Source organism: Anarhichas minor, unplaced genomic scaffold, assembly GCF_050575085.1.
Source record: "Anarhichas minor isolate MPS153535 unplaced genomic scaffold, ASM5057508v1 ptg000012l, whole genome shotgun sequence".
Classification (NCBI taxonomy): domain Eukaryota; kingdom Metazoa; phylum Chordata; class Actinopteri; order Perciformes; family Anarhichadidae; genus Anarhichas; species Anarhichas minor.
Genome location: NW_027466458.1, coordinates 5,942,178 through 5,954,824, shown reverse-complemented (window position 1 = coordinate 5,954,824; position 12,647 = coordinate 5,942,178). Strand labels below are relative to the sequence as shown.

The following is a 12,647-nucleotide window of genomic DNA, read 5'->3' as shown; positions in this document are numbered from 1 at the left end:
GATTTAATGTGTATCTGTTCTGTATGCAAAAGATACTGGCCTTCTTTTCTTTCATTCTAGAACATATTGGGGGAAGACCACTGGGAGGGTGGTGGATTGTCAGGGACTCCGATGGGCTGAATGGATTCAGACACTTCAAACATGAAAACATGAAAATCTGAAGGACTCTGAACGTGGACTGGCGATACAACATCCAGATTCAAGACATCTTCGATACTACACCTGAGTCACGGCTGCTGAGAAACTGCAGCGTTATACAGTCTTATGTCTTCACTGAAATGTTACCTTAGTATTATTAAAAATGAATTTTCGTCTTTGTATATTAAATGCTTGGGAAATGATGGTTTCTAAATATAATGGGACCTCGGATGTTTTCTTTTTCTCGATGTTTAGGGACAGTGGGGTAGGCAGGAAAAGGTCCATAGAAAGGTGCGATGGGTCGACCAGCCTGACTTTGGACATTGTTTTGTTTTGATTTGCTGAGTGTTCCATATGTATTTGTTTAAGTCATTTCCTTACACAAATTGCTAAATTCCTCATTTCAGTGTTTTGGAGTATTACTTATGGTCGCCTTGGCAGAGGGACCGTGAGAGAATTTTCCTGTTTACATTGTTTAATGGATATTTCAAGAAAAATTAGCTGCCTAACAGGTTTTTCACTCTCACTTTTTTATATACTCCGTAGGCCTATCGTTGCTTTAATGTTAAAAAGGACGGGTTGTTAATTTTGTCATGATCATACACTTGTATGTCTCTTCTGTTATTTTTTCGAGACTTTGTGTAAGTCTCGAAGGGGGGAATATGTGGTATATTTTCAGGCCTTACACGATACAGCGAAGACCCCAGTGTAGTGGTCTTAGATGAAAACCAGATGTGCAGGAGACCAGGGGCAGAAGGCTGGATGTGCAGAATGAGGGGGGCCACATACATTCTCTCATTGTTCCGCCCTGTATGTTGCATGACATGTACCCTATATAAAGATGAAGCGAGCGCCCTAGAAGGAGGGACTTTCGGATTCGACTTGAGACCTCCGGACGATCTAGACGTCCGTAATGGCATGTGTTGCTTGTTTGTAATAAACTTGATTATACCAGCAAGAACAGTGTCCACGGAGCATCCTTCATCATCACTTCAACAGACCTGTCGCATGCAAGATACCACAATGAGCTCCTCGCTCTCAAAGCCGGAAACCAGAGAAATAGTGCTGCAATCCATCGCAAGTCGGAAGTAAATACTTCCAAGTCGGTATTCCCGACTTCCAACCTAAATGCGTCCCCGTGCATCTGCTCGGGAAATAATGGACTCCTGCAGCAAACTGATCTTTGTAAGTCTCTGAGCTTCACATGCATCTACAGAGGACCTACGTCATGAACCACAGCGCCATTAGCAAAGAGAGTATAGTACAATGAATTTCAGCATAAGTCTCAGACTTGTGATGTTGTCAAGTATAAAGTGTGGAGCTGCTCCATATTATACAATGAATGGGAGACTGATTGTTTTGACCCACAGAATGGATGTTTTCTTTAATTTTTTTATACAAAAATGATTTTTATTCTATTATAATGTTCTCAGTTGTGCAACAGAAAACGTATTCATATCCTCAGAACATCCCCCTGGGTTCTCTGTGTCATCCAATACATCTTTCACTCTTCATCGTCGATGGAGCAGCTACACACTTTATACCTGATGACATCACACATTTGAATTTTAACACTCTAGTTTTTAGATTTGGGAGGGAGTCGTTCATGTGTACTAATATTTTTGGACAATGGGATATAACATGTTTGAAATTTGAAAAAGTTCCACTTTAACATGGCCCTAAATGGAAAATATTGTTTTTCTTAAACGGTCAATATTATATATTATATAATTTTGTCTGTACATACATTTTTCATATTACTCCTAAAGTCTACGTCGTTGCGTTTTTTGTTCAATTCGTTTCAGATAATTACTGCAATAAACCACAGCCATCCATCCACACTGACTTTAATGTAAAAAAAATCCCTGCTACAATAATGTGAAATAATATAATGTGAAAATTGTTTTCGTGTGTAATATATTTCCTGAATATGTTCTTTTTGTTCTTGCTATATTATAATATATCGGAATGTATATCGGAATCTGCTAAAAAAGTTAGTTATTGTATTTATTCTTTCGATCAATGTAAAGAGATGGAAAGTAGATTTACTCATGTACTGTAATTCAGTATACTGCAGCTGATATTGTGTAGAATTAGAAGTACAGTACATTAGCCTGATCCAACTCTACCAGGCTCCCTGCCCTGACACTCTCCATCAAACTGAACGTCCTCCAAGCTATTATATATATTCCATGTTCATGCACTGTTTGAACTTTCTGATCATGTTATCTAACTTTCCCACCTACAGCTGGGAAGGGGAGAATCGCTCTTTAAAGTTCCTCTTCTGCGGAACGGTTCATGCTTTCTCCTCCCTTGCTGGTTTTTTTTCATGAGTTTTCTGTCATCATCATTAGAGAGCTTGGATCGGGTCTGGAAGCCTTGATGTTGCAGGTCTGTAAAGCCCACTGAGACATTGTTTCTTATACATTCATTTGACTTCCTCCACCACGCTTAGTTTCCCCATAAAATCTAAATAATAAATCTAAATCTATAACCTTATGATGTGCACATTGCATAAAAACTGCTTCAGTAATTACAACACCACGGGGAATGACAAGTGAGAAAAGACAGTGGGAAAAATTGTGGGGTATATTCCTGTGGGGGAGTGACAGACGGATATGTGGAAGTCAGCCTGAAACAGACAAAATGAGAAATGTAGCATTTAGCATAACAAGTATGACATAATGTGCGTAGAAGGTCAGATGCTCCAGCGGGGCAAAAACCCTTGTCTTCTGTTCCCTAACGAAACTAACCACACGTGGTTAGAACATAAGCACACCACCAGGCACAAGATAAATTCCTCAAATGTTTCCAGATTTGCTTAACAAAGCTAAATCTTGGCCGAAACCAGCAGCTTAATTGTTTGTCATGACATAATTTCATAATGATGTCGCTAAATATAGTGCTGGGATGATCCGTGTGTTTGTGGGCGTGTTTTTACGCGTCTGGTGGGGCCATAAATCTGCTGATGCAATCATCAACCTGTTGGTAAAAGAAATCCAGAATAGTGAAAGGACTCCCCGCTTTTCCACCTGTCATAAGAGGAAGTGATCCAATCCGCTCCGTAACAAGCTTGGTCAGTGCTCCTCTACGTCTGACAACAACACACATGTAATGTGTGCATGGAGCGCAACCACCCACGGCATTAAGGGCAGAGTAACTGACGTAGTTTGAAGAGCAAGATAATCACACAGGTCGGGCAGCAGAGGAGGAAGCTGGGTCAAATAAAGCAGGACCTTTGTTCAGGAGGCCGATGTTTTGCCTGGAGTTGGGTCGTCGCCATCTTGGTTTTTTGAAACCAGTAAAGGACCATATTAAGAGTGCGGCGGAGCGGCGTCGACACGGCATATACATGGCTCTGGTAGTGATAGTAACCTGTCAATCACAAGGTAGCCCCGCCCTATAGCATACCCTGCTTTATCGTCTATTTGGGACCATAATTTGCTAAATGAACTTTATGCTGTATTGAAGAAGATTTGAAACTAGGCCATGAACTCATAAAGGAAAACCAATTGCTACAATTATAAATCAATAAACAGACACACACACACACACACACACACGCATGAACACACGGTTTTCATGTTGGATATTCTGCGGTCAGGATTACGTATGGGCCTTTTATACAAACATAAAAACCACCATCGTGATTTGCTGGACTTTTTTCACGGGGAAGTCACTGTTACTGTTTTCACTTCACAATTAGAAAAGTAGAAGTACTCTGTCATACTCCCACTCTCTCTCTCTCTCACGCTATGTGGCTCTCTCTATCTCTTTCTCTCTCTCTCTGTCTAACTCTCTCTCTCTCTCTCTCTCTCTCTCTCTCTCTCTCTCTCTCTCTCTCTCTCTCTCTCTGTATCTCTCTTTCTCTCTTTCTATTTTCCTCTACAGAGACAAAACAAAAATTGCTTACCATCAGCAAAGGAGTCAAATCAAACCTCCCCTGGCATTGCGTTTGCTGCCCCCTACAGCAGAGAGTTAAATTATAAAACTTTCAGGTTGTTTTTTTTCCAACACTGCTCGGGTAAATAAAGGAACTTGCAGTTATGTGATGACATTTTCGTTTTTACTGTGAGAATACTATTGTGTCTCATTTCTCACGTGGTTAATGGAAACCTGTAGGCCTAAAAAAAACTAAAATTATTTTGATATCTGTTACTCCCAATCAATCACTCCCCTCCCAAAGAAACGAATATGGGACAGGGTCGTAATATCAGTGAGTTTGGGTATATTGATTCTTAATTATCTTCCTCCCATAGGACATTATCCATTGTTGACAACATGTTGACCCTCACCCAAAGTTCATTTAGCAATACTTCAGTGAGGTCAGTAGATGGCAACACCATACACACACATTAAAACAGAACAGGACTGCTCTGTTTCATGTCCTCTGCTTTTTGCATTTATCAATAGATTACCCACATTTTTTTAAACTGCTTGATTACCAAATATATATGATAAACACTGGCTGAACATTGGCTTGTAACTGATCTATAAAGCATTACTAAACGTATTTATCAAATATTAATATCTGTTACAAAGTGAATCCTTTATAAAGGTCGTCCTATAAAAAGGTTCAACCTCCCTCAGACTCCAAGTGGAAGTCATCTTTTTGAAGTTCTACCTTTAAGTTAAAGGAAGCGACAATAAATTGTTGGATATGTGCCATGACGCTTATTTAAAGATATCAAGGAAGGAAATTAAAAGGGTCCCTAAGATTTACAGACATGAGGAAACTTAATCAAAACAGTGGGCTATAGAAATATTACCCGGCTACCGTCTAATCATTGAGTGACGATTAAATAGTTTAGTTTTAGTTTAGTTGTTCCAAGGTCAACTCGGAATTTTGTGAATGTAACCAATAAAATGAAGGTGAAAGGTGAATGATGGAGAAATATCTCCCAGATTGTTGCATATTGGTCAACTATCGTCACTGCGACTGATGCGTTTGATTCGCTTCCTCTCATTTAAATTAGTGGAAATGATTATCACACCCGTAATTACCTAATGGGCACAAAGAGAGAGGAAGAGAGAGAGGGATGGAGAGAGTGAGTCTGCCTGTTGCACAACCAGCCTGGGGTTTTCCGCTCCGTGGTGCATATCTTCAAGGTGACGGGTGCCCTGCAACGAGTCAGGGCGAGCCCTGCAGACTCTGTGATGAAATTTAAAATGCGTAAAACAGACACTTTATTTTGACATCCACGCGGCACGTGGCGTGGGGAGCACCATACTGTGTCAACCTGTGGACCCACTTACTTCCAGTCTCTCCGCAGCTCTGCACATGAGCAGTTCAAGGGCGCTCCCAAGTTTCTGATGCCAACAAGTTCTTTACTCCGAGCTTCCACCCGCAGCCAATCGTCATGTTGGATACATTTGGGGTGCAGTGCGCCGGTGTGGTCGTCTCCAGCGCGGACCTCCAGCTCAAACTGACGGACAACAAGGGCAGCCTGGCCGCAGCAGGGATGGGGATGGAGAACGGCACAGGGAATAAACTCATAGACATAACTGGTCCGGCTTTATCCAAAAGAAAACTTCTGGTCGGCTTAGACCTCCTCTGCCTCTGCCTGGGTAAATATCATTGTTTCACTTGTAACCTACTTTGTTGAAGTGGACCAGAAGTGAAGTCAATATCACCGAATCACCAATACAATTCATCCCAACTAAACAATGTAACAGAAGTTAATAATCGTTTGGTGTGAGGTGCTGATACAACTCTGTGGTCATTAATGCTGTGTGGTGTAGAGGTTGTTGTTTGCATTGGATTGCAGCGAGGTGTTTCTGTTATTTTGTCCACTCATATATAAACTGAGTATAGCAGGTCAACAGCCGAGCACTAGTGTTTTTACCCATTTATGAATTTTAAAAACTGAAACAAATAGCTGAATACTCAATTAGTGGATATAATTAATCAGTGTACATTTTATATGTTCTGTACTCTCAGGCTCCAGCTTCTCAATTGCGAGGATTTGCTTCTCTATTGTCTCATGATACTAAATGTGAACGTCTTTATTCTTGTGTTGTGTTGTGTCAGACAAAACAAGCATCTGATTTGATCATCATGGGCGTTTTCCACCATTTGCTTACATTTTTATTAAACAACAATTAAAGTAATCATTGGCTGCATATTTGTTCATACAGTATCATTTTTAACTTTGAAACTACAGTTGAACTCCCTTAAAAATGGCATTCATTCCTATGTAGAGTATCTCCGGTGAAGGTGAACTTCCACCACGCTGAGTTCTGTTCCGCTTTGTTTCCGTCCCTTTCTATTTAGTCAACAAAGACAGTCAGTGACTACACTCAGGCACGACGATCAGGCCTGTGGGCCTTCACAGTATGAGCAGCAAATGAACACCAAGTTTATACGTAGAAAGAACGAAGGAAAGAAAGTTTTTCAAGTTCTGTCTCCATCTATCTAGACGTATCCCTGGCTCTCTCTTTTCCGCTTGTGCGCGCTCTCGAGCGCTCCGTGCCAGCTGCTTTGTGCATTGCCCAGGGAATTCTACAGTTTCCATGACAACCTCCAGTTCTCAGGGCAGAGCCGGACCAGGGGGAATTGTATTTGGTATAAATAAATACATGCACGATCCACTGTGTGTGTGTGTCTGTGAGTGTAATTGTTGCTCCCTCTCATGGTCCCTATATATGACTTGAGGAGGTTATATAATGTTGGCTAATTGGAAAAAGCTGGACGGAGAGGTAGTCTGGATTAACAACAGATTTGACAAGTTAAGAAGGGAGGGAGACTCTCTCTTTCTCTGTCTGTCTCTCTCGTTCTCTACTGTATGTGTGCAGGCATGCAAGACAGAGACAGAGAAAGAGATAGAGGGGGGGGGGGGGGGGGGGGACACTCAAGAGACAAACGGAGACGGTGTGAGGCTGGTTCTGGCTCTGGTCTGCTGCAGTATTTGCTCTTTGTTTTGTAGGGAAGAGAACTGTCACAAACAACCCCCCTTTCTCTTCTCATCAACAGAAATACACACACACACACACACACACACAATTCAAAGCATTGTTTTCAGAAAAAAAAGAGTCATGGTTCCCACCCTTATTTTCCTGTAAAGCTATTCTTCTTTGGATCTCTCCCCAGTCTCCTCATCTCATATTCCCAGTTTTATGATGAATTTCTGTTACCTCCTTCTTTCTAGAGCGTCATATGTGAACCGGTGCTCGGTATCCTACATCAATGCTTTTGGTGTGCTGATACAAAAAGTATAAAAAAAACTGTCACATTGTGAAAGTTGGCATAAAAAAACCACATGTTTTGCTTTTGTTGGTTTTAGGCTATATTTTATTTCTGCAAAGTCCTTAAATTGTTCCTTGTGTTAGAGTCAACATTGCGATTTTAAGGAGTTGTTATCAGCTATGTGGAGCTGTACTTTGTAGCACTGCTTTGAGCTAAAAGCTATTATAACATTGCTGATAATGACAGTGTTAACATGCTAATGTTAGCAGGTATTTATCTATTGTCACATCTCAGTTTAGCATGTTGGCATGCTAACATTTCCTAGTTCGCATTAGACACAAAGTAAAGCTGAGGTTGAGGGGCTTGGCATTAGTTTTAAAGTCAATTCAGTTAACTTGATGTTAAGTATTGAAAAGATTATCGTTTTCGTTTTGGTGTGCAGAACCACAAACCTCAAGAATCAATTTCAAATGACAGCCTGCCCTCGTCTGCACGCATGTATCGATAACACAGAATTCCACACGACTAAGAGCTGGAAAGACATGCATGTTTAAGGTTCTTTTTAAATTGCAGTTTTGCTCCTCTTTTGCTCCTCCCACGCATCATCTCCACTTTCCCATCACAAAGAGGAATGTCTATACTCCCACTGGGGATCGTTGGGCTATCAAATAGTCTCTCTTCTCCTTCTTCTCCTCCTGTGCAGCTTCCATCCCTCTCTTTGCATGTGAGCTGAAGGCAGTGAGTCCATACAGGAGGGGCTTCATGTGCGGGGACCCCAGCATCACCTATCCCTATCGGCATCGAGAGGCCATACCGGATGAATTACTCATCACGGGTGGCATCATCATCACCGGCCTCACTGTGAGTACTCATCACAATGATCACTCCTGTTGTGCCAGTCCGTCCATTATTCATTTTACATGATGTAAGGATGAGAATGTAACATGACAGTTCTGACTACGTGTCCACCTCCAGATCGCCCTCGGGGAGTGTTACCGAGTTCGTTTCAGAGGCGTCAGCTCCAAGGCCTTTGTGAGGAACCTGTATGTGTCCTGTCTGTACAAGGAGCTGGGCTGCTTCCTGTTTGGCTGCTGTGTCGGCCAATCACTGACCAACATGGCCAAGCTGAGTGTCGGGCGGCTGCGACCGCACTTCCTGTCTGTGTGCGACGTCACCTATGCATCGCTGAACTGCACACCTGGAACATACGTCGCAACAGTGACCTGCCGCCAGCCCGACCACCGGTTGGAGGAGGAGGCCAGGTGTGTGTGTGTGTGTGTTAACGTACGTTTTTTGTATTATGCTTCTGTTCTGTGTTATTCTAAATACTTCTCCATATTTTTAGGAAGTCCTTCTTCTCTGGTCACGCTTCCTTTGCGATGTACACAATGCTCTATTTAGCAGTGAGTATTATATATCTATCTATCACACATTTTCTCCCACACACACACACACACACACGCACACACACTGGCAAACAAAATTTACTGTCTCTCCAATTTCCAATTACCATCTCTCTATAAACTGCAGAGAGAATGAATGAAACAGGGAGCCGTCATCCGTCCAGTTAGCAGCAGAAAGCGAGGGAATGAAAGAGGAGAGGGAGAAAGAGAGGGACTAAAAGGAGAAATGCGACAAACAGAGACAGCTTTGTTCTGCTGTGGGAGGAGTGTGACCTCGCCTCACCGCCTCACTGCTCTCCTCTATTGTGTGAGTGTGTGTGTGTGCAGGCGCCTTCATTTATATGTGTTTATGGCAGCCTATGTGTGTCCCTGAGCAAGTGCCTGATGTACATGTGCGCATACAGAATATTAATGTGTGTGCCATCTTGGGTGTGTGTGTGTGTGTGTGTGAGGGCAGTCTTGGCTTGCTTGTTAAAAATGGTAAAAAGGGAAGATGAAAAACAAGGCATATCCAATGCACCAACAAGACCATGATCACCATAACTTTAGATCAAATGCACTGAATTCGGTTCAGTATTCGGACCAACTGCAATAAATCTGTGGTTGACAGTATTTATCTCATAAAGAGAGATTTAATGCCAGGGCTGGATCACCAACTTAGACCCTCAGGGGTTCACTGTGTGTGTTTGCGACAGTTTAAATAAGTGCACTTTTGTTTGGTAATATTATATGCTCTCCTAAAACAAACCTACTAAACCCAAATCATCAGGGCTTTAAGGTCTTGTCAGACAGTGTTTTTTGTGCAGTTGCTCCATTTAAAAAATTGTTGCTTGGCAACCACCGAATGAGTGCTAACATTTTCTTAACTCAGACCATGAACTGCACGCTGCCTGGTAATTAATATTCCAGTTTAAATTAATAAAGACAACTTACCGGTATCGCAGTAATTTGCCTCCAGGCCTCCATAGCTCCGGGTATCCAGCAAAAGTCCAACCAATGTAAAAAAAAACTGCTTCAACTCGAGGAGTTAAGGGCGCTCCTGCTAAAATGTGAGACGCTCAGCAATGTGCAAAAGCAGTGTGCAAAACACTTACTTACTCTCGTTACCAACATTACTACCATACTCTGACTTGGGGCTCTGTCTTGGAGACGGGCCTTAACCTACAATCAAGTTGTTAGTCCTTGTATTGTATTCAATCAAGTTATCACAAAGTACTGTGTCCATCCATCCATCCTATATTTACAAATGAACACATTCATAGAGCACAGAGTGGTGCGTATGGCATAAGTCTGAAATGATAAATATAATCCTAACACGGTAATAAACATGTTGAGTTAACATTGGCACAAAACGCGTCGACTGACACGTTTGAAGCAGGCAGGTGGACCCAAGTGCAGGACACACAAACTAGACAATAAACTACGTATTTTCCAACAAGGTAAAAACAAAAGTAGAAACACTTTGAAACAAAGACAGGCAGAACACAAGGAGCACCAATGTGGCTTCAACGCTGGAAGTGGCGTTAAACAAACTGTCAAAGAACTGAAAGAGCAGACAGGTATAAATACAAAAGGAGCTTTTCACAAGACAAGGCACAGCTGGAGTCGGCAGGGAACAGCAATAAGGAGGGAAACACTGGTAACAAGACAGCGAGGACTGGCATCACAAAGTTGACGAGGCTAGACACTAAACAGGTGTACGACGGAAGACATGTTGGGCAGCGCTAACGGAACACATAAAACAGAGCAAGCACAAGAAACTCAAAATACAACACAAGTACAAAAACAGTAGGACAAAACACTCCTCCTGTTCTTTGTGGGGATCTATATTAAATTGTACTTAGGACAGAGTTTCCATAAATGCTAAAAGAACCCACTCATGGATACCGTTAACTGCAGAATCTTGTGTCATTATTTACAATAACAGATGTCACCCTTATTGTTCTGTGCACTAAATGACATCATGTTCATTTTTGCCATGTAGTTTTACCTTCAGGCGCGGTTGACCTGGCGTGGGGCTCGGCTGCTGAGGCCGGCTCTGCAGTTTTTCTTGGTTCTGCTGGCGGTCTACACGGGTCTGACCCGCATCTCAGACTACAGGCACCACCCGTCCGACGTGCTCACAGGCTACATACAGGGAGCCCTCACTGCTTACTGGGTGGTCAGTATAACCTGGCCTGCTTGAGTTTGTGCACGTCCACATGTCAACGTCTGTTAAAACCTTAAGCTTTGTCGTGTGTGTTTGTGTGTTTCCCAGGCCTTCCACATCTCGTCCATGTTTAAAAGCTCGAGTTCAGATCTGTCTCCGACTGAGACCCTGGACAGACCCTTGCCGCCGCACCACACTGTCTGCTAAACCTCACCTCCACCAACCCCTCCGTGTTCCAACATCCACCTGCTGCCCGTAGTTCACCTTGGACAGACGAGAAATTTGAAGAATGTCAGACCATTTCCTGTGAAGTCAAACCACATACCTCATATGGACAGAGTGTGTGTGAGAGAGAGGGAGAGTAGAGCTTGTGAGATACTGTATGTGGCTCCAAAAGACAAACTGTGTCAACTGGGAGAAAGGACGAGGGAGGGTGCTGAAAACAATGCTTGCTTGCTGGGCTGGAGCCTTTCCTTTTGTCCATGTGACTGACCGTAGCTTCACATGTGATACTCAGGCTACCTGTGAGATGAGACAACAGCAACCACTGCCGCTCTATACGTTACCTGTAAATATATATATATATATATATATACAGATTTTGTAATGATACTGTAAAAGCACTTTTTGATTTCCATCTTAGTTTTATCAATTAACACTTTGTATTAATTTGCTACGTAGGATGTAAAATATTTTATACAAACATGTGATATAAGTTGTACTGTAACTGTTTGTTTTAATTGTTTTTTACATAAACCCAGTGAATGTAATGGTGTTTGAAGAAAAGCACAAATAGCGAGAAAGCAACTCATTTTCCTAATGTGTTGCATCATTTAGATGTGGTAGGATGTGTGTGTCCTTCTGTTTGCACTCAGTGTGTTGTATACATAGTTCAATAATGAGAGAATGTCTACACAATAGATATAATCATGTTTGAAACAGTCCGGACGCTTTAACTCTCAGACAGTATGATGCTAGACTACTTACCACTCCAAGAGCACACAGATGATTCAATAAAAATGTGATTTTTTTAAAATAATCATTGTCTCTTTAAAGCTACTAACAGGAACTTGTATTTTGTGTTGATAGTGGCGGTCCCTGTGGACAAAAGGTGGTAGTGTTTCCGAGCACCAAAGTCCGTTTAGAACACTTGACTGCAGCAGGGTCTGACAGTCTTTTCTGCTCAGTCCTGGCTCTGGTTCTCCCGTGCCTCCCTTCCCTCCAGGGGGCCCAGCTGTACGGCCTGGGTCTCCAGCTATACGGTGTCGGTGTTGGCTCCCAGCGGGGATGTGCAGAGCAGTGACGCGAAGCTCTGCTCCTGGTCGCAGGAAGAGACTCTGTTGCTAGGCGCTTAGCTGTCCTCCTCCCACCGGAGCTTCGGCTTGGCTTAGTCTGACACCCGGATGTACAGTATACTGTGGGTATAAGACTGCTAATGATTTCATCTCCTCCCCTTCTATTATCGCTATCATGCAATGTCTATTTTGCCGTGCTACCGTCGCTGCATCCTGGGCTTAGCACCATCCAAGACGAGGATGACGATGGTGAATGGTTTAAAGAAATACAGCATTATCATACTGGTGTAGAAGTACAGTCTCCACCATCCACCTGAGAAAAGTATTTGGCTCTTTAGCTGCAAGATGCTCCACTATGTTGACAAGCTAGATGAATCTAGATAAGTTGATGAAAGCAGTTTGACTGAACCAAAACAGTAGTTTGTTTGTGGGCTGTAAAACCAAAACATTTGCCTTAAAGACGCTGAAGGGGACCA

General features: G+C 42.5%; 1 protein-coding gene across 1 annotated transcript; it reads left to right on the top strand.

Moving 5' to 3' along the window:
* The first annotated feature begins 5,498 nt into the window (after positions 1-5,498).
* LOC142948642 (phospholipid phosphatase 3-like) lies at positions 5,499-11,301 on the top strand. The gene is made up of 6 exons (XM_076090773.1): positions 5,499-5,706; positions 8,028-8,185; positions 8,300-8,586; positions 8,670-8,727; positions 10,712-10,888; positions 10,985-11,301. Exons 1-6 carry the CDS (start codon positions 5,499-5,501, stop codon positions 11,081-11,083), a joined length of 987 nt encoding a protein of 328 aa, XP_075946888.1. The 3' UTR covers positions 11,084-11,301.
* Positions 11,302-12,647: the final 1,346 nt, after the last annotated feature.